This window comes from Pelobates fuscus, chromosome 9 (assembly GCF_036172605.1).
Source record: "Pelobates fuscus isolate aPelFus1 chromosome 9, aPelFus1.pri, whole genome shotgun sequence".
Lineage (NCBI taxonomy): Eukaryota > Metazoa > Chordata > Amphibia > Anura > Pelobatidae > Pelobates > Pelobates fuscus.
The window spans coordinates 54,717,324-54,739,974 of NC_086325.1; the positions used below are offsets into that span (position 1 = coordinate 54,717,324).

Genomic DNA, 22,651 nt, shown 5'->3' on the forward strand with positions numbered 1-22,651 from the left:
CCTACTGAGAGTCCAAGGAGGAAGAATTTCCCAAGTAAGTGGATTAATCTCATAAAAGCAGGCATTAGGATGCTAGAGTAGGGCCTGCCAAGAATGGGGTGAATTGACATTGTGGTGGTTTATGCAATGTATGATCATATACTGTAACTAAACCCCCATTATTTTTTACCTAGGTGAGGTGTTTTTAAATAAAACTATTACATTCTGGAAGGCTTAAAATTGCTGTTTAGTGTATGAGTGAGTGCACTGGATTTTGTATGTTTTACAAAACGGTCTAAAATACTAAACATGGGGCAATCACCATGGAAACTAGCCGTGGATGCTCATCCATAGGGGCAGCGCCCCATAAGTCTTTTATTTAAAAAATGTATTAAATAATAAAACTGTATTTTGGGGAAATGTAGCTATTTCTGTATAAACTTACACTTTTGTGTTGTGCCTGTTTGATTAAGCATGTGTTGTTTAACTATTAATACTGTAGTTCCCTTCCCCTCCATACTTATTATGGCCCTTTATTGTTACTAGGAAGAATTTAAAAAAACATAACCAAATTTATTGTTGTTTGCCCAAAAACTTGATTGAGAATTGAACAGTTGGACTGCAGGGGCATGATCTATATACCAAACTGATTAATTAAGCTCAAGTTGTTTTGGTGCCTATAGCATCCCTTTAAGTCCAACAGACTAGCGGCAAAGTTTACAGAGAGGGGAAGGATCTAATGGCAGAAGTGGTGCCTGGCGCCACACCATCTGAGTACCAGCAGGCATATTCCATTGGTAACTCCTTCCCTTTTGCATTTTTGTACCACTTTTTAGAACAGAACACTTATTTTATTATGTGCTTCTTGTACACGGTCATCAAAATAAATTATATGACAACTATAGGTTATGATAAAATAAGGACAGCCTGGTGAAGGGGTGGAGGGAGAACAGATATATATTGTTATTATACTCTTTGGACTAGAGAAAACAATACAGCCTACAGATAATACAATGGAATGGTAAATGCTTTCTTACAACATAAAGTGTCCCTTAACACCAGCTGAGCACCATCTGATCTCAATATATATCCATTTTCTAGGCCACATTATATTAATTCTCAGGTTGTTTTTTCCAGCAGGATAATATGTCAATAACCAAAGATATCTCAATTTGTTCCACAAATTTAAGAACAACCTCATCATACTCCAATGACCTGCTCCGTCTACAGATAGGTAGGTAGGTAGATAGACAGATAGACAGAAATATATAAATTTTACAGGAAGTTTTGTAGAGCATTGCAACTGTTAGGATCTAGATGCAAGGAGACAAGGACAGGGGACCTTCCTGCACCAAAAACCCATGCAATAACATTTTTTTTCTTATGGTGCTTAGAGTGCTACTGTCAATGTACATGGAATATGTGGTATGAAAAAGTCAAAAACAATTGACACTGCTCATAAAAATATGGAACTCTTGATAGTTTCCATGTATGCTCAGGGCCGGCGCCACCTGTAAGGCGACCTAGGCAGCCGCCTAGGGCGCAACTTACCAGGGGGCGCCGGATCCCTGTCCCCGCTGCGCCTCCTCATGCTGCGCCGCCTGAGCGCTTTAACAAGCCCCAGGCGGCGCAGCACTGCTGCATGGAGGGCGGTCGGGTTTGAGTGACCGGCAGGAGGGAAGTGCAGAGCGCTCCCTCCTGCCGGTCTCTCCATGTAGCGTGGCCGGGCGGCGGGGCCGGGCGGCGGGGGTATAAGGACCACTAGGGGAGGGAGGGGGTATAAGGACCACTAGGGGAGGGGGGTATAAGGACCACTAGGGGAGGGAGGGGGGTATAAGGACCACTAGGGGAGGGAGGGGGGGTATAAGGACCACTATGGGAGGGAGGGGGGTATAAGGACCACTAGGGGAGGGAGGGGGTTAAGGACCACTAGGGGAGGGAGGGGGGGATAAGGACCACTAGGGGAGGGAAGGGGGGGATAAGGACCACTAGGGGAGGGAGGGGGGATAAGGACCACTAGGGGAGGGAGGGAGGGGGGATAAGGACCACTAGGGGAGGGAGGGGGGATAAGGACCACTATGGGAGGTTGGGGGGGATAAGGACCACTAGGGGAGGGAGGGGGGATAAGGACCACTAGGGGAGAGGGATAAGGACCACTAGGGGAGGGAGGGAGGGGGGATAAGGACCACTAGAGGAGGGAGGGAGGGGGGATAAGGACCACAAGGGGAGGGAGGGGGGATAAGGACCACTAGGGGAGGGGAGGGGGGGAGTAAGGACCACTAGGGGAGGGGAAGGTAAGGACCAGTAGGGGTGGGGAGGGGGGAGCAAGGACCACTAGGGGAGGGGAGGGTAAGGACCACTAGGGGAGGGGAGGGGGAAGTAAGGACCACTAGGGGAGGATAAGGACCACTAGGGGAGGGGTGAGCCAGGACCACTGGGGGAGGGTGGTGAAGGGACACAGTGGGAACGGGGGTGGGGAGGTCCACTAGGGGTTTGGGAGAGGGAGGACCACTAAGGGGGGGAAGGACCACCAAAGGGGGGTAAGGAGGGATGACTACTAAGGAGCGGGGAGGAGGGTAAGGACCACTAGGGGGGGGAGATTATCACTAAGGGGGTGGGGGGAGTAGGGGAAGGTCTCCTAAGGGGTTTGGGAGAGGGAGGACCACTAAGGGGTTTGGGAGAGGGAGGACCACTAAGGGGGGAGGGGGAGTGCAGAGGGACAGGGGGCCAAGGGAGAGCACTAAGTGACAGAAGGGGAGAACACGGAGGGACAGAAGGGAAGGGGAAATCAATAATTGACCGGAGGGGAGAGCACTATGAATTTTTTTTTTGTTTTTAAAAATAAAGAGCTGTTCCCCTCTCAGTCCCTATCCTACCCCACAAACCCTCTATTTTACACTACACACATACACAATGCATCCCCCACACACACACAGAAACATACAATGCATTCCTACTCACACACAGACACACCCGAAACACACAATGCATCCCTTACGTTCTCTTACATAATTAATGCACCCCTTACAGACACACACTGCATTCAATTACATACACAGAAACAAACCTTGCACCCCTTACACACACACACACAGAAACATACAACGCATTCCTTACACGCAAACACACACTACATTCCCCCCTATAAACAAACTACATCCCTTACACACATTGCACACATAAACCATCCCCAACTCATGGATGGGCCATGTAGGTGGATTTATGGGTGGGCATTGTAGGCGTATGCCCCCTGGGGGCCCAGACCTTGAGCTGTGTAAGGGGCCCTAAAAAATGGAGCTGCTTCCTGTTCGTTAATTGTTGTGAGCACTGTTAAAAACAGTCTCCAGAGAGCCTCTTCTACACCAGACCTGTGGAGCCAGACTGAGCCCATCATCAGCCTCTTGTCCTCATCTGGTGGTAAGTAGGCAATCCAATATATTATTAGTGGCACTAATCTCTAATTTACCTCACATTAAATGGATACTATAGTCACCAGAAGCACTACAGCATAATGTAGTGGTTCTGGTGTCTATAGCCTGTGCCTGTAGGCGTTTTAATGTAAACACACTGTCTTTTCAGATAAAAGACACTTTGTGAAGACTGGCGTTGGCCCATATGGCAGAGCATATGGGCGGGGCATTGTGATGTCACATGGTGGGCAGGACATATGGGGGGGGCGGCAAATTTTTTTTTGCCTAGGGTGGCAAAAATCCTTGCACCGGCCCTGTGTATGCTTTATAGAAATCCGTGCCTGACAATATTCAAAACAAATGGCTTGAAGTGGCTGCCTTTAACTTTTAATATGAACTTCCATTAATCTGTACTTGCTTTATTGTTCAAATAATAGCATGAATCTTTTAGGAGGGCACTAGCTGTTCCTCTTAATACCAAGACATGCTATCCATATAATTTAGATTTTCATTATGTACTTGTACATGTGTAATTATTACAAGTGTTTATTCTATTTGCCAAATCAGATAAAATCTTGTTTTTAATTTAAAAAGCCAAGAGAATTACATTTTGAAATACATCAGTTTCTTTACTTTTTCTCATTGACACAGTTGCTCTCTTGGCAAAATACTCATTTTAGATAATACTGTATATGGGCAATAACGAGTCAGAAGGCACATTGTTAAAATGATGTGACGATTTGTGACATTTGAAAATCATTAATTAATAGACTTGAAATGCTTGGTTGTGGGGGTGACTAGTAGTTTTATTTTTAAGAAGGTTATGGTATACTATTCCTTGCTGGCCATTTATGGACTTCGCAACAGCAGCAAAAGAACATCAAGCTGATTGCACTGTGTACTATTTAACCGCATGTATCACAGTCTGTTTCCTCTCAGTATTTTTTTAAATTTGTTTTTAGAATGTTTTAGCTTAAACCCTAAGATTTAAATACCTCCAGGAGAAAACTTTTGTATTCGTTGTTTTAATTTATCAATCTGTAAGTGAAACTATAGCGCTAGGAATATGCTTGCACGCCCAATCCGCCCGCAGTGCAGAAAGGTTTGAAACTCCTTTTGTCACTTGCCTGAATCCTGCACCCATGTCCCTTGACACTGGGTTAGTCTTCGAATATAGAAAATAATCCAGGCACTCCAGCGAATTCCAAAATATAGGCAATCTTTATTGGAACAAGGAATCAAACAGCATGGAGTGCCTGGATTATTTTCTATATCCAAATGCTACAATTGGTCCTTCTTGGTACTGGGACTTATCCACTAGAGCACCCTGAATTGCAGACGAAGGATTGAGTGCACTTCCATCACCTACATATGCTACTATATTAGTCTTTGTCTGCTCCTCCTCCACTGACTTCGGGACCTAATGCGCAGTGAGCACTACTATTGCATTAGGACAACCCCATAGGAAAGCATTGAATCAATGCATTCTTATGGAGTTTTAGCTGATTCTGGATGTCCACATGCAATGAGCTGAAGTTGTCTGGGTGCCTATAGTGTCCCTTGGAACAAAACCTGTATAACCTGGCATCACCTGACACTCTTCCAACTAAGAAGAACACTATATGAAAAAGTAACCTGAAAGGATTGTGATTGGCTTTGAGAGAGTGAATGCCAGCAACTTAACTCAGACTGATCTCTTATTGGCTGAGCTAAGTACAAAGTCAAAGTACTTCTGATAAGGAAATTGCTTTGTGAAACTGGGAGATGTAGCTAAGGGTGCAGGGTTATACTGCAGAAAGTAAACCTTCTTTTTTTTAGCAAAAGTAAAGGTATTTGAACAGGGAGAAAAACACAGGGTGGATATGAGGCCAAAACCAAGTGCATTTGTTAATACCGAGAATTTATCCCTCTAAGGTGTATCAATGAAATAAAAATAGTTTATTTACCTTGTAGGGTTCCCCAAAAAGATTGAAACCAGAAGCAAAAAGGTCTTCATCTTGTTGTACTTCTTGATTTCTCCGTTCCCATTCCTTCCTTTTGAGTGCACTCCGATCTTGTTCAAAATGGCTAAAGATAAGGAGAAATATAAATAGTCAATATAATTCACCACTAAATTAAAATTAGGACTTAGAATTGCAAGTAAGTATTCCTAAAGTCATTAACCCCTTAAGGACACATGACATGTGTGACATGTCATGATTCCCTTTTATTCCAGAAGTTTGGTCCTTAAGGGGTTAAAGGTATATGCTTCCACTATCAGACAAAATATATGGCACATAACTGGGGTGATCAGTTAACGTGGTCCTGTGTTGCTGGTCAAGATTTAACAAAGGAATATAGAATAAAATAAAATGCTAAACTTAATATATAATGATATAAAAGCTATTAGAGTGAATGAACTAGAATTTTCAACACTGTTTAGCTCATATTGTTAATCCCAATTGATAACCATTATTTGGGACACTTTAGTTTTAGTAATTGAACGGCCATTTTGTTTAGAAAAGTAGTGACCTGTTTTGGACATCTACTCATTTTGAAACATTTATATACTATTCCTTACATGCCAGAACACTAGGCTCTATCTCAAAACCTCACTATATATATATTGCATCACAATGTTTTAAACCAACCGTTCTCAATTTATTCATCAAGGCATGCCAAGAGTCCAGGATTTAGTCAACAAATGAGTTCTTCACAACATTCTCCATTCTTCAACTGCCCTCTATTCACATTAACTCTCACCTTATGAAGTGACTGCACTGTATAGTAACACTAAGATCCAATAATTTAATATTTCCCGTTGGCTTTGTAGTTAGAGCCTGTTCAGTAGTAATTACATAGTAATATTATCTGTGTGTATTAGACTGTAAGATCTAAAGACTATGGTTCCCCCACACGAACTTCCTTTACATGTTTAAAATGCCACAAATGTGAAAAAATACCTATCGCTGTAGAATCTGATAGATGGATATATTATTTCTCACAGACAGAACAGGTTGCATCTTCCATGCACACGCGACAACACTCTCTGGGCCTTTCACCACAGTTATTGATGGGAAAACGAAAAAGCAATTTTAGTTCAATTGCTCAAAATGATTGATAAACAAAATTGCCTTTATCTCCCGCTACACAGAACTGTTTAAGTGGGAATTAAAGAAACATATTTCTCTGTAAGAAACAAAGATGCTGGCGGACTAGAAGAGTGCATGTGTGAGTCTAAAGAGCTATAGTATGCCACTCGATCCATACCTCCTTAAGATAAGTGACCTTCAGTTACTGCAGGGAGGTAACATCTAAACGATTTAAATTAATCTCTCGTAACAAAATGATTGTACATGCGTTTTTAAGTGAAAATATCATCATCTTTGTTTATTTTATTTTTGCAGAATTTATATTGAACATGTTATACCTGCATGTTAGGATAATAATGCTTTTAGGCAAGTCATCAATATTGAAAGCACCCTATTAATGTGATGGTGTATGAGCATATATTTTGTTTGCATAGCTGGGATATATAGTGTGGAGTTTGATAGTAAGTCTCAAAGCCTTTCCATCCACATCAAAGTAAATTTAATGCAACTATTAGCCAATTGTCTTCTTTATGGAGATAAAACTCCCAGATCCTGGTGTATATCTCAGTGGGCATTGTAGGTCTGGAACGCAATGAGATCATGGGACACAAACCCACAAAGCACCACACTACCAACCTGGATGCTGCCTCATTCCTGCAGAACTCTGCCATCAGACATCCAAACACAGCTGCAGCTTTTATTCAGGAGATGAATAGTGATGTCAGGGTGGAACTTACAATTTATGCATAATAGTGTCCCAGAAGGCAACAACCATCCCTCCCCTCTTACCAGCCATCCACTGGGGTGGTTATCCCTACTAAGTTCACCTGACGTAGATGGTACACAAATGTTTTCTGAGGTTACAAGCAAGACTCTGGTTTTTTTTTTTAAACACAAAGAACAGTTAATACTCTGTTAATATCAGTTATTATCTTTGGAGACAATAAATGGAATCTATGTAGAGCTCTACTGCTGTTGGAAGATAATTACAATGACATTACAGTTAAAGGTGTATGTATGTCTGGGAAGATAAGAATTGCAAACTCTGACTACAAAACGTGGAAGTTAAAAGGTTATTATAATAAATAAACATTGTTTTAAGAACAGAGAAACATTCCTATATTGGAATGGTGCCCTCCCCACCAAAAATCCTTAACAAGTAAGGAAAATATTTGAGACTTAACCCCGCTTCAGCAAAAAAGCCAAGTTCTCCATGCAGCCTCATCTTCCTCTGCTAATGTCCCCCCTTGACACAAGTGGATGTTTGTCAGTAAGGGCAGGCTGATGGTAGGATATGGGCAACACGGTTGGTAGGGGTCCCGCTACTGGCTGTCTGTCGGCAGCATGCTGTGCGTACTGATGACAGACATCAAATTTGCACAGAATTAATATTGGCTTGGTTAATAATGCCCAAATTACACTGTCGGAGGTGCAACTGCAAAGAGGAGTTAATCTCCATATGTGCAGCATTACATAGCAAAGCACAGCACATATAAACTTCAGGCACCATGACCATTGGTCTTGGAGTAACCTTTTTTTTTTTTTTGACAATCTTTTTTTGAACGATTTTCGCACATTACAATCTTTTTTTTTTTACAATTTGACAATTTTTATTTTGTCTGCAAATGCAGTGTATGGGGTACAAAAAGAAAAAGGGGGGAGGGGTGAACATTCCAACCATAGACAGGTCGAACAAACGTCCGCCAGCATACTTTTCGTTATTGACATTATTTACATTGCGTATTGTAGACGGGGGTGGGGGTACAGAAAGAAAATCTGGTTAAGGGATGGGGTTCGGGTCAATTGTACATGCCATTCCCTTGGATAGTTGCCCTGAGTTACAGACCCTTTGTACATGGGATCTGCCCCCTATGTGGACGCTGTCCGTCCAGGTGAGTTATTGCAATCTATATTTATTTACCCAATGTTGTACACCATTTGGAGACGCTTATTCTACTGTCCCCGGAAGGAAATTGGCCTCGGTTAGAGCCCGAAGCGGGTGTGGGGAGGGGGGGGAGGGAAGGTAAACTGGGGTCTTGTTTAATTATCCTGTGTTATTGATCTGCTCTGCTTAACCTCTGGCTTTTTGTCGTCAAGCCTTGCTGTGCAGTCACACCCCGTGCGTCCCTGCCCGCCTTGCAAGTGTTGTAATGCCTACGTCTCTGCCTTGAGCTCACCCAGTCTCTTGTGTGTGGAACATGTTGAGCCCCCTACTTGTCCTGTGTATCTGTAGCTGGCCCTGAGGGTGCTGTTTGACTGTTTATATATGCTTCCCATTTGGATTTAGCTACTTCTGTCGTGTGGTTTGTCTTAATGTGTTTGCTGGCCATGTTTTCGTATTCCCAGTTCAGTGAGATCTGGTTCAGTAGGTCTTGTTTAAGTGGTGCATGTGTTTGCTTCCAGTTTCTGGCCACCAGTGTTACTGCCGCTATGAGTATGTGGAATATCAGCTGCCTCTCCGGTTTATGCCATTGGTTGAGGTGTAGGAATAGGATGCCTTGTTCCGGTGTTAGGTGGTATGGTTGGCCTAACGTGTTTGCCACTATGCCTTCTACCATCAACCAGTAGGGGGTCAGGATTGGGCATGTCCACCAAATATGATACATCGTCCCTCTGTTACCGCAGCCCCTCCAGCAATCTCCCTGGACTCCCGGGAACATCTTTGCTAGCTTGTCCGGTACCATGTACCACCTGTATAAGAGTTTTCTCATGGTTTCTAAGTGTGCTGCACAAGTGGTGTGCCCCTTATGTGCCTGAAACGCTTGATTCCAGTCGTGTTTCGTGAAGGTGCTGCCTATGTCTGACTGCCATGCCAATTTAAAGTCAGCCTGTTCTTCCGTGTCTACACACGTTAAAAGGGTGTATATTCGGGATATTGTTTTGTTGGGTATTTTGTCCGCCAGGCAGAGCTGTTCCAGGGTGGTTATGTTTGGTGTGACTGGGTTCTCGACCCTCATGTGTGTGGATACAAAGGATTTAAGCTGGAGGTATGGGAATATTTGTTTGGCTGAGAGAGAGTGTCTGGCTTGTATTACTGGGAATGGCAGTATTTTGTCTCCCTTGCATATCTGTTTAAGGTGAATACATCCTCCCTCCACCCACGGGGTGTGATCGAATGTCTGGATGCTCGCCGAGACATTCGCCATAGTCATGTTACCCAGGGACGGCCCAACTGCCCCCAGCGAGGTTCTAACCCTCTCCCACATCTTGAGCATCACCACCGTGGGTGGTAACATGTCTGCGTATTTGGGGCGTGTTGAGCGTGGCATCCGTGGGAGGTGGTGTAGCCCTTGTCTGCAAGCCCAGTGTGCTTCTATATGTACCCACTGTGGGGGATCTTCCACCGAACTGGCAACTGCTAATGCCGCCAGCAGAGTGGCTTTATAGTAGTTTTTGACGTTAGGCAGTCCTAGCCCCCCGTCCTTAACCGGCTTTTGCAGAAGTCTGGTGGCTACCCGCACCTTGCGGTTTGCCCATACGAATTGAACCAAAAGTTTTTGGATATTTGTTAGGGCACATTACAATCTTAATAACAGTATTACAGAGTCACATACCCAGCATAGTATAGACAGGCTCTACGAGCACTTAGCAGTCAACTGTGAATATGAAGAGAATAACCAGTGAGCGACTTTGCTCCGGAATGAATTTTCATCATTCAGGTGGACAGGCTAGTGTGAACATAAGAATACGTATATTCAATATCAGTGTTATTTTGTTTTAACTTGGAGTAACCTTTTACTTCACTTAGTAAAGTAGTATTTGGGAAGAAAAGATGCAAAAGGTTTTAAAAGCTGTCAGTGCAGTGAACCAGTAACCTATCACCACCTTTGTTGTTTGGAAAAAAGATCAGCCTCGTTGGGCTCCTTTCACACCATAACTGTTTCTCACAAGTCTTTGATTTGATCATAATTGATCTTTAAAATACTTTTAAAAATGGTGAAATAATGAGCACTGGCTTTTATCCCTTTGACTTAATTAACACAACTTGGATTTTAAAAATAATACAACTTAGATTTTAAAAATAAAACACAAAAATGTTGAGCAAGACAAGACAGGAAGTGGGAAGAGAAAAGCAAAAAATATTCAAAGAAAACTAATTAGAGTCATACTTGCTTCAATGGTCCAGAAAACACCCATCAAAATTGGAACAATGAAAGCAGATACCTAACATGTACAGATATGTCTAATTTATAATATATGGTAAATCAAAACAAAACAGAAACAGATTTTTTTTTTACCTTCTTTCTGAATAAAAACAAAAAAACAAAATAAACATAGATTTTATTGCACGTTAACATATATATATGGACATAGAAATGATCTTGTATGAGTCATGTTTTTTTACTTCATTCATGCAAAAAAGACAGGTAAAAATAACTAAGATGAATATGAAAAAAGTATAACCAAACTGTTACTTGAAACTGTTCAATGTAGGATGTTCAATAGATGGGGTTAGTGAACAATATTTTTCTAGACAATTTTCCTATGAATCTAAAGCCCAATGCCTTAAAGGAATGACAGCCAAATGTCACTTATCCTGAGTTTACTTGGTGAAACTGACAGAAGAAGATGACAAGCAGACAGATCACATTCAATTTGCTTTTGACAAGCACAGATATACACAAGACTACATTTTGCTTTCTAGACTACCTCACTTCTCCTCTACAAGGTAAAAAGCTACAATTAAATCCCCTGAAGGAGAAATAAAAAAAGAATGCTGCATTTGCATCATTACGACCTCGTGTGACAAACTCCGTAGGACATTAGTGCCCTTCAATAAAGTTGATATGTTGGTTAGCTTTTTAGAGCTCTTTTATTTCAGTTTATTCAATGCCTAGATAATAATTTGTTCAACCGACTTAGCTTGTACACAAATGTTTTCTGAGGTAACAGACAAGACTCATTTTTTTTAAACACAAAGAACAGTTAATACTTGTATCTTTGGAGATAATAAATTTAATCTATGTAGAGCTCCACTGCTGTTGGAAGATAACCAGAGCAGGATTCAAGACTATTGCTCTATGGGCTCAGCAGGAAGTTCTACTGAAATTTTCACATGGAGAGACATAATGAGGAATGAACTGCTCAATGCTGAGTCTTTAACAGTGTATAAAGTCACCGATTTCTGACGGAAACCACAATTACTCATTTGAAGCACTAGCTAATTAAAACCACGGCAATGTATTTAGCCTCTTGTTATACCTACTGCAGTTTTTAATTATGAGAACCTCTTTATCTACTCAATTAAAGTTCTTGTGATTCTAAAAACCTGTAGTTGAACCTGCAAGCCTTATAGTGCTGAGGGAATTAATGCAACAGAACATTTAATGACTGGGTGTCTGCACATCCGAAGTGTCAGAGTGTAGGCTGGATTGGCTTTATTGAATTGTTTGCGAATTACAAGAAAACAACACACACAGGCAATATGAAACAAAGCTGGATCGTAACCTAAGATATAACCTAAGATCTGTTTCGACAGAAATATGCACTGGTCAGCCACAACATTAAAATCACCACCTGCCTATCATCATGTAGGTCCTCCGTGTGCTGCCAAAACAAGTCTGTTGCATTGAGGCATGGACTCCACAAGACTTCTGAAAGTTTACTGTGGTATCCAGCACCATATATTCGCAGCAGATCATTTAAGTCCTACAAATTACAAGGTGGGGCCTTCATGGATCAGATATGTTGTTCTTAGCAGATGCTAAATTGGATTGAGATCTGGGGAATTTTGATGTCAAGACAACACCTTGAACTCTTAGTCAAGTTTCATGAACACCATTGCCATGAAAGAATGTACATGATCTGCAACAATCTCTAGATAGGTGGAACATGTCAAAATAACATCCACATGAATGTCAGGACCCAAGGTTTCCGAGCAGAACATTGGCAAGACCATAAAACTGCCTCTGCTGGCCTGCCTTGTTTCCATAGAGAACTCTGCAGCCATCTCTTCCTCAGGGAAAGCCTACACATGCTTCTGCCCATCCACCTGATATATAGAAAATGTGATTCATCAGACAAGGCAACCTTCTTCCATGGTCTCCATGGTCCAGTTCTGATGCTCACATCCCCATTGAAGGCACTTTCATCAGTGAACAGGGGTGATCATTGGCACTCTGACTGGTCTGTGGCCACACAGCCCCATACGCAGGTAACTGTGATGCACGGTATGCTCCAACACCTCTCTGTCATGGCCAGCTTTAAGTTAATCAGCATTTGAGGTACAGTTACTCTTCTGTGTGATTATACCAGACTGGCTAGCCTTTGTTCTCCATGTGTATCAATGTGCCTTGAACACCTACTACCCTGATGCCAGTTCACCAGTTGTTCTTCCTTGTACCACTTTTAGTAGATACTAACCAATTTGACCTGGAAAACCCCAAAAGACTTGCCATTTTGGAAATGCTCTGACCCAGTCATCTTGACATCATTATTTGGTGCTTGTCAAAGTCACTCAGATCTCTTTGCTCCCATTGTTCCTGCTTCTAACACGCGGAATTCAAGAACTGACTGTTCACATGCTGCCTCAATATTCCCACCTCTTGAAAGATGCCATTGTAATGATATATACAATGATATTCATTTCACATGCCAGTGGTATTTTGTGGCTGATCAGTGTAGATATGGAACAAGGATTGGTATTTTGGTATCTCTGAAGCAATATAATACTAGTAATCACACCAAAAAGATTCTTAACTAAAGCAATACATTGCAAACCTAGTGTATTTATTTAGTATTGAAATAATGAATCCTTGTCATCTTGTGCCCATTGTTAGTATGTTCGTATGTGTTTGGGCATGCAATTTAATTACAAGTGCATGTTGGTGGACTTGTATGTGTGCAATATCTTTAATTGCATATGTTAGTATTCCTATCTTAATGCATTTTACTTCAATCACCATGACCACTTGTGCTTTTAGAAGAGATCATGGCGGCAGGATCCTGTCTGTCCTCCGATTTTGCATGGAACGCTGCACATCTAAAGATACTTGGGCTTGTGTGCTGGAAAATAGCTACACCTCCAGCACATATGAATTGGGCAGCATGGAACTCTGTGCAAAAAAATACATCAGTCTTCAGTGCGCACAGCACTCTAGCGACAGATGTTTGTCAGATGCATCTCGCTTGCAAGGGGAAGCAGAGCAAGGGAAGAGCACATCTTGGATTAATCTGGATGGCATATAAGGAAGTAAACATGTCTCCATTGATGTCAGTCACTAAGGGGTAATCTAATAACTGCAGTAATTTTTGCAATTTTCAGTTTTTATAGACAAACACGCGCATGTAAAAAGAAGTAGGGCCACCCTTGAACTACGAGCATAGATTGCAGTGTATGAAATGATACATAAAGTTCTACTAGCTGAAAAAAATAGTTTTCATTGTTGCTCTTTAAAAATCATTCTTTGGGGACGGAGCCTGACTGCAGACTGGACTCGCGCTGCATGAGCTCCTCAGCTTGGCAGAGCTTTTAATCAAAATTATTACAGGCAGGCAGCAGATTAATCTGCAAAACTGCTCTTATTGATTAGTGGGTGCACTGGTGAATCGAGCGACACTAAACTTGGGGCTTCCCTCACCTGGATTGCCTGAGCTGTAAACTTCGTGGCCTAGCAGGGTTTGAGTCAGAGAGACGGCCACTCTCCTGATGCTGTTTCCAGTTGATTGCATCTGACCGATCTACTCCCCCCCCCCACCCATCTTTTGGATCGGTGGTGGTCATCCCGGTCCCAGGAGTCCACCCAACCGCTACCGCTCACACTCGCAGTTCTAGCCTCCAGTAACCACTCAGTCAGAGAGCGGCACTAGAAACACAGCCGCGTGGGTGGCAGCATCACTAGCCAGGCTGGACCACATCTTCAAAAGATTCTGGTCCCGTTTAGCGACAAGGCAGCAAGAAATACAGCTACCCCTACAGACCACAGTCAAGGCTGAAAAGCAACTTACCAGTGGGAACACAAGCACCCGGTCTCCACACTGTGTTCCAAGCATGACCGGATGGATGGAATGTCCCCCTCAAAAGCAGATGCCGGCTGATGCTGAGCATACCCTCAAGCCTGTTCCTGAGGTGTTCAGAATAAAGCATGTGGCAGTTTGAAGTCGGGCTTTTGCCCTGTATCCGGGGATATCTCCCTGCAAGACTGCTCCAGACAGCAGCCATGGAGTACAAGAAACCTAGGGGACGTCCCATGCAAGCTCGCTGCTAACTGTCTCAGTCTCACCCGGAGCAGGTCCTGCGGAACCAGGAGAGCACCATGGTGTGGAGCCGGAGAGGTACCCCCATGAGGTTGGAGGCCTAGGAAATCGTGATGAGAGTCCAAGACGAAGAAAACCCTACAATGGCTCCATCAGGACTATAATGTTAATAGACACAGCATACTCAGGCAGCTAGTGCCCACTTTAGGTATAGGGTGACTGTCCCTACACAATGTCTCTCAGCCTACTTCATGGGCCCTTTACCTGAGGATCCTCTATTAAACAGCACCATGTTTCCATATTATGGCCCTAGTGGTTTAAGTTTCATTGTTACCTGATGTTTAGCATGTATATTTTAACTTTTGCCTACTGTATTTTTTAAGCAGCTACTTTGCTCAATCTTATGCCTTTTAGCAAGTAAACTGGATAGTCTACTCACTTGGTGCTGATATACCCTTACTGTCCATCTCATAATGTAAACTGGTGGTAATGCTTACCCTGCATTCCTATATCAGCTCTTGCATCTGAGACACCCTCTTAGCCTATTCCTGATGCCTTTTCTCATATATTCTTTAAAAAAAAGTGCAGCTTTCTCAAGACCTGAGAATGCATATATATGATGCATATATGTTCTGTTACTGTCGTATATAATCTTGTGAAATGCCTATACCAGCGCTTGTTATCGTATGCACTGCAAAAATAAAGAATGAAAAAAAATCATTGACAGATTGCCTTGAAAAATTACATATTTCATGGTTTAAATAATGAATACATAAACAGTGCCAGCAATCAATGTTTGTTAGTAAGACAGTAATATTTGCGCAGCGTTCTACTTTATTTTAATTCTCGAAACATTAAAAAATAAAGTAAAATTCGACAGAGACCCTTGAGACCTCTGAAACCACCTCTTTTATAAGAATAAGAACCACTGGTTTATGGTACCATAGAGTACGAGTAATGAATGTAGAGATTCATGTATATATATACATAAATTGGATATTATTTGTATCCAATGAGATTCCTACAGAGAACAACATTAAATATTGTGCCATTAGATACTGATAAAAGGTTCAAGCTCCAATTAACTTTTAACTATCACACAAAGTACATTAGATACCCCGCAGGGATAGGCCTCACAGTACATTAAAGTAAATTAACACCTAAGGGCAAATCTTAACATAGTTACAAGGCAGACATTATGTCCAATTAGTGACAAAATCTTTATGAAGTTCTCAAAATTACAAATCTGTAACTGATCCGTATTATGTTTCCGATGGCTTATTTATTGTCTTGGGAAAATATGTTAGATTTAATTTAGTAGTAAATATAACTTTTACGAGATGTTTTACAAAAAAATTACAGAGCCATATATTTTTCATCTACCCATTAGGAAGCCACAGGCACAATCCTGCTAACTCCACAATGTTCTGTGAATGTTTACAAACTTCTTAAACTATTCTTTAAGTGTTTACAACATCGGCAAATTCTCCAGTGAATTAGTCCTTTCTGCAAAATATGTAAATCTCTATTTTCAACATTTACTGTGTTTGTCAGGTCACAACAAGAAAAACAATATTCTACAATTGCATTTGCATTAAAAAAATGCAAAAAGCATAGAAAATGGAAAATAACCATGAAACTACTAACAAGGGATAATTCATTTGGGGAACACATAAAAAAATAAAAATGTTTACATATCATAATAAGTATTTGCAGGTTTGGGGTCACCTTGTTATATGGGTGCACAAGCAGGGCCAGGAACTAAAAAGTGAGAGCACCCTGGCACAAAAATGAGATGATTGGAAACTTTGTGATAGTTTACCGTATCCCTAGTCTATGCTTGAATTCCCGTGCTCACATGTGAGGCTATCAATTAATAAACTGAGCAACAGTCTGCACATTTACAAAACCTTGATTCATTCAACGTGAATGAATTCTTGATTCATTTAACTAGTACAAATATTTTTTTTTTTCAGGAATATTTAAAAAATAAAAAAAAAGTTGTTCATTAAACACCAAACTGTAGTTAAAGGATCACTATAGTGTTTGGAAAACAAACCCGTTTTCCTGACACAATGTCACCCTTGGGGGACCCTCACCCTCAGGGTCCCCCTCCCGTGGCGCTGAAGGGGTTAAAACCCCTTCAGCAGCTTACCTTAATCCAGCACTGGGCTCACTCGGCGCTGGTGACCTCTCCTCCCCCGCCGACGTCAGCTCCCGAATGTATCAACATTTTAAAATGCATTCCAATTATATGTTTATTCTATCAATATACAAAGTATGCTTTCCCATTCTCTAATGCATGTATGCTTATATATGTGACTGTGCATTTATATTTGTGTATATGAGTTCATGTGCATGTATGTATATGCATTCATGTGTTTATGTGTATGTGTATACATATATATATGTATATATATATATATATATTTGTATGTGTATCTGTAAAGTGTGTATATACATGCATACATGTATGTATATGTGAATAGGTGTATGTGTACATATACATATATATCGGTCTATGTATGTGTAGGCACATTTGCATATGTGTAGGTACATGTATTCTTGCTTTTGTGTGGATGTATTTGTAGGTGTGCATGTACATATATTTGGGCATTTGGTTGTATTTATATGTATATTGTTGTATGTACTTGTGTATATTGTGTATGTACTTGTGTATACTTGTACATACACACTACTTGTGTATATGTACATGTGTGCAGGACCGTCTTTAATATTGACCGGACCCTGGGCAACCATTTGCTTGGGGCCCCTGGACCCTGCCCCCTGCCAGACATACTAACACACATACACAGAGACATACACTGACAGACATACTGACACACATGAAGACACATAGACTGACAGACATACTGACACACACACAGGTAGAGACATACACTACAGACAGACACACACACACACACACACAAACACACTGACAGACATACTGACACACACGCAGACAGATATACTGACACACATACACAGACATACACTGTCGGACATACTGACACATACACAAAGACATAAAATGACAGACATACTGACACACACATACAGAAACATACAATGACAGACACAATGACAAACACAGGCACACTGACATACACAGACAGACATACTGACAGACATACTGACACAAGCACAGACACATACAAATTTACACTTTTAAATTGATGAACATTTTTCCAGCTGAGGAAGCCAAATTTGGTGAAACGCGTCCTGGATGAACAGTGAGCAGACAGAATTGTCTTTTGGACTATAGCCACAAGTGTTATTCTATTGATATATTATTTTTATATTTATGTTATATTATAAAAAATGTTATACAATAAATTACATATATATATATTTTACACTTACGGCTTTTATTCCTACCTGCTATTACAAAGAAGGAATGTGGTCCTTAACCACATACATCTTATGAAGCGAGCCGATATATTGGCTCAGGGTTTGTGAGTATATTGGTATTATCACATAACATATACCCTATATACACAGACTGTACTACGCTATATTTTCCCTCCTATACCTATTACCTAGGATACTGCACCTGGAGAAAATTTGGACGAAAAGGAGGGTGAGGGTCGCCTCTATGGACCATAAGGCGCATATACCTGAGCTAGTGTATTAGCTCAGAAAAGTGTGAGTTAGTTACCTATGCACTTTATTTCTATTAATACTCTGTATACAGGTTATACTATGTTCTGTATATTTGAGTTTTTTATTTAAGGTAACCCTGAAAATATTGGGACTACTCAGAAGTATATATAACCCATTAAGGTACAGCAAGGTTTCCCTTCATTTATTCCTATATATCCACTACTACAGAGCGCTACACCGATATCTCTTCCTTATACACTGACAGACATACTGACACAAACACAGACACATTCACTGACAGACATACTGACATAAACATGCAATGACAGACATACTGACACAAACACAGACACATACAAATTTACACTTTTAAAGCCACCCACAAGTTTCCTACATTGGAAGGTGGTTCCCCAGTGTACAGACTGAAGGCTGAGGCTGTTGGGACCTGACTCTCGAGGTCAGGCTCCCTCCTTCGTCTCCCGTGCGGCTCCTCTCCTTAGTGGGAGGAAGTGACTCGCATTCTTAATATAAGTACCTGTGTCTTATCTTCACTCATGTGGCTTTAACCTATGTATCACAACTTAACTTTGAATTCTATGTGTCGCCTTGCTCAGAAATGCTTTATACTTGAGAAAAAGAGGTTCTCCCGAAAGCTTGTCATTAAAGATATGAATTATATCTGTTATTTTACATCTAATATAGTTAATGTATATAAGTAATAAAACTTGAAAACCCCTTTTCTTAATTTTGAGACCTCAATTGTTTAGTAGATAGCTCCCTTATTTGTTATCCTTATTTAGGATTGCCTTATTTAAGGATACCAAATTAGGGAGCTATCTACTAAACACATAACCACAGATATATACACACACATAATCACACATAACCACAGATATATACACACACATAATCACACATACAATAGCAGACCTATACACACAATCACAGATATGCACTCATACAATCACATATTCACACACATACAAGCACAGACCTATACACACAATCACAGATATGCACACACATACAATCACAGAGCTATACACACAGTCACATACAAACACATTATCACAGATGTACACACACACACACACAGACATACACACACACACATACAATCACAAACCTATACACACAATCACATACATAACCACATAAGAACAGATATACACAAACACAGTCACATACCTACACACACAGATACAATCACAGACATGTACACACAATCACAGACCTATACACACAATTCCAAATCACAGACCTATACACATACAATCACAGACCTATACACACAGTCACATACATACACATAATCACAGATGTACACACAAACACAGACACACACACACACACACACAATCACAGACCCACACACATACAATAACATAATTATACACACTATCACATACATACACACACAATCACAGATATACACACACAATCACTGACATATATACAAAAATGACATTTACATATATTTATGTGGGTCGGCTTATACTCGAGTATATACGGTAGTACTGAAGAGGTCCATCCAGCCTCCCTACTTTGCTCTGAGATGGCTGGTGTTTATACTCTGTCCCTAGTGGCCAGTGGTTGGTGCTGGGCTGGGATCTCTGTGCTCCTCCTGTACAGGTCCCTCTCACCCAGTAGTGATGACGATGCCCGGGATGATGTCATATCCCAGCTGCCGGTTAATTGCAGTGCATGCAAGGTAGCTGTGCAGGAGGAGCACGGTATGTAAAAGGGTCCCTGCTTCCCTCGCCGCCCGGCAGGCCGCATTATTAGCGGCTTCTGGCCACAGGTTGGACACCCCTTTTGTAAAGAATAAGTTGGTGCTATATAAATGCCAATAAAAATATTAATAATACTAAAAATGTAATGGTTAGTGCATAAACCCTATATTTCTTAGGACCGACAACTCCTTTATTAATTTTATATGGATCTCACAATGACTTCTACAAAATAGGGAAGAAAGTTACAGTGCTGCCAAAATATCTTCACATGGGGCAATATTAACCACTTCTTCTGATAAATCTCAGCTAAATAGAATAAAACTGTTTTGTTGAATTGCCACTGCAAACAAAACAAGGACATTTGGCAACCTGGATGCACCAATCACCTTACCAAATCCCAAAACACAAACAAACATACATAACTTTTCCTCCTTTAATTAGAATGCAGATGAACCTTTTCTCAACTCTGGGAAATGTCTCACTGCTATTTATAATTAGAGCAATAGAGGAAAACGATTGGATAAATATCAGCTTTGCGAGCAAACTGAAATTTTCTCCATACCACATGAACAGAGTGCAATTACATTAAATCGAGAATATAACAATATACAAGACCGAGCTCCCATGAATCTCAGCAAATGGTACATACTGTGTAACTGTGTAATTGTGCAGCTCAATAGTTCTATATTTTAGAAATAGTGAGATTTTTATTATGCTGTTATATGGCGTATTTAAAAATTAATAATACGTTACGGTAATTTCGTGCTTTATACCTCCCACATATCATCCAGTTAATTACTAATACTTTCATTAGCCTAAGTTTTATCTTCCTTTTAATGATAGTGCTTTGAAGAGTGCCAATCAGTCTCCTTTACCGCTCCTTAATGGGTTCCGCCAAACAAATTACTAACGGCTAATCGTATTAAAGACAACTTTATCAAAACTTTAATTCTACTAGAATTGAAATAAAACTAACTAGATCCAAATGTAATAATATATACCAAATGACACAAGTTCACCATTGATTATCAATTGCAATATACTTACGAACTAGGGGCAAAAAGCATTGTAAGCATTTTAAATTAATTAAACAAGATATTTAGGCACATCATATGAATATTTTTTCGTCTACTACTTTTTAGCCCCATACCTTCTGAAGGCTATTGATTCTCAGGGATGACACATATCTGTTAGTAGTAACTTGCGTATTAAGGGTTATCTATACAAGCCTTAGAGTAGTTCTTACAGGTGATAATTGGATCTCTAAGGACAAAACATCGAATGATGACGCACAAATTTAAATATTGCCGACTATTCCTAGCAAATGTATAGATCAATGTTTTTTTTTCTTTGTTTTTTTTCTTCTGTCTATGAATCACAATAAATGCATAAACCCAATAGACTGCTTTGTTTATATTTCAGTTATGTTTGATACAAGGCAACGCTAAGCAATATTGTTGTCTTCTGACAGTGGTTCCTGACTCTTCAACTTCAACCCAGTATCTGGGAGAAAAAATCACATTGTCTCTCTCTCTCTATCTTCTCAGCTCCCATCTAGGCATAACAGTAATAGGAGAGGGACCAAATTAAGAGGGGGAAATAGGCTGCGCGTAAATGTAATTCTCATTAATCTTGGGCAGGCCAGGACGTGTATATTTCAGTGCTTCAATGAGTGCATACTTCACAGGGGGCATTGCCAGAGATATGACCCGCGTCACTGGGACCACAAAATCAGGAGTGTCATGCCAAAATCAATAACGTTGGAAGGTGTGTGTAAGTGTGTGTAAGTGAAGAGTTTATTGCAAAGTGTTATATTGCCCACAATAATGCATAGTTTACCTCTTTCGTGATACATCAACTGTTTTCTCTGCTGTGTTCAGACAGTACTAGAAACGGTAGATAACAGGATTATAACTTTAAATAGAACATTTTCTGGGATAATGCAGATGAAGGGATTTAATCACTCCTGTCAGTGACAAACTAATTTGGCAGGTAAAACGTTCTTTGTTTTTTCAGGTGAACACTTTCAGGCACAATCGTCTAAAGGAAAGCTGACTTTAAAAATAATACCACATTAGGATAAAAATCTATAATCTATTTACAACAGAGACAATGCCAAATGAAACAGAGCACACAGACCATCTTTTGGATGAACAAGACTGATTTTTTTTTCTTTATTTCTGCAGCCATAAATGTATTTATTTCTTCAGAAAATATTTTACACGTAAAATATTAAGTAAAAAAAAGTGCAGACAAATCAAGAATAGGATACTTTGTTAATCTTTACTAATGCTAAAGTTATTCTGCCAAGCAAAGCCGTGTATATTTTATTCCGCCAACCCATTTAAATGAGCTACCAATTTTATCTATTTTCTCATGCAACCAAATGACATTCTAAAGTCCGTTTCAAAAAAACTAATTCCAGAACCTTGCGGGAAAGAATGGATGAGGAAGATAAGAAATGAAAATGAAAAGAAAAGCAAGGAAATAATGATTTAAAGAAAACATTTATTGTTTCCTGTATCATTGTACTTTGGTTGCTTCATGTGATTAGTTATCTGTCTCGGTTATCAAAAACTAGTAAGAAATAAAGCGTTTATGCAGCTATGTTTCATTGATGTCAGCCAAGGGAGCATGGAATCTCCATGAGCATAGG

At 40.5% G+C, this 22,651-nt stretch overlaps 1 protein-coding gene across 1 annotated transcript in view; it reads right to left on the reverse strand.

Moving 5' to 3' along the window:
* The window catches only part of AFF2 (ALF transcription elongation factor 2), a 468,515-nt gene that overhangs the window by 312,604 nt on the left and 133,260 nt on the right, over positions 1-22,651 (reverse strand). Inside the window, exon 2 of the mRNA XM_063431978.1 lies at positions 5,336-5,456. Coding sequence (XP_063288048.1) covers positions 5,336-5,456 — 121 coding nt within the window. The remainder of the gene's footprint in view (positions 1-5,335; positions 5,457-22,651) is intronic.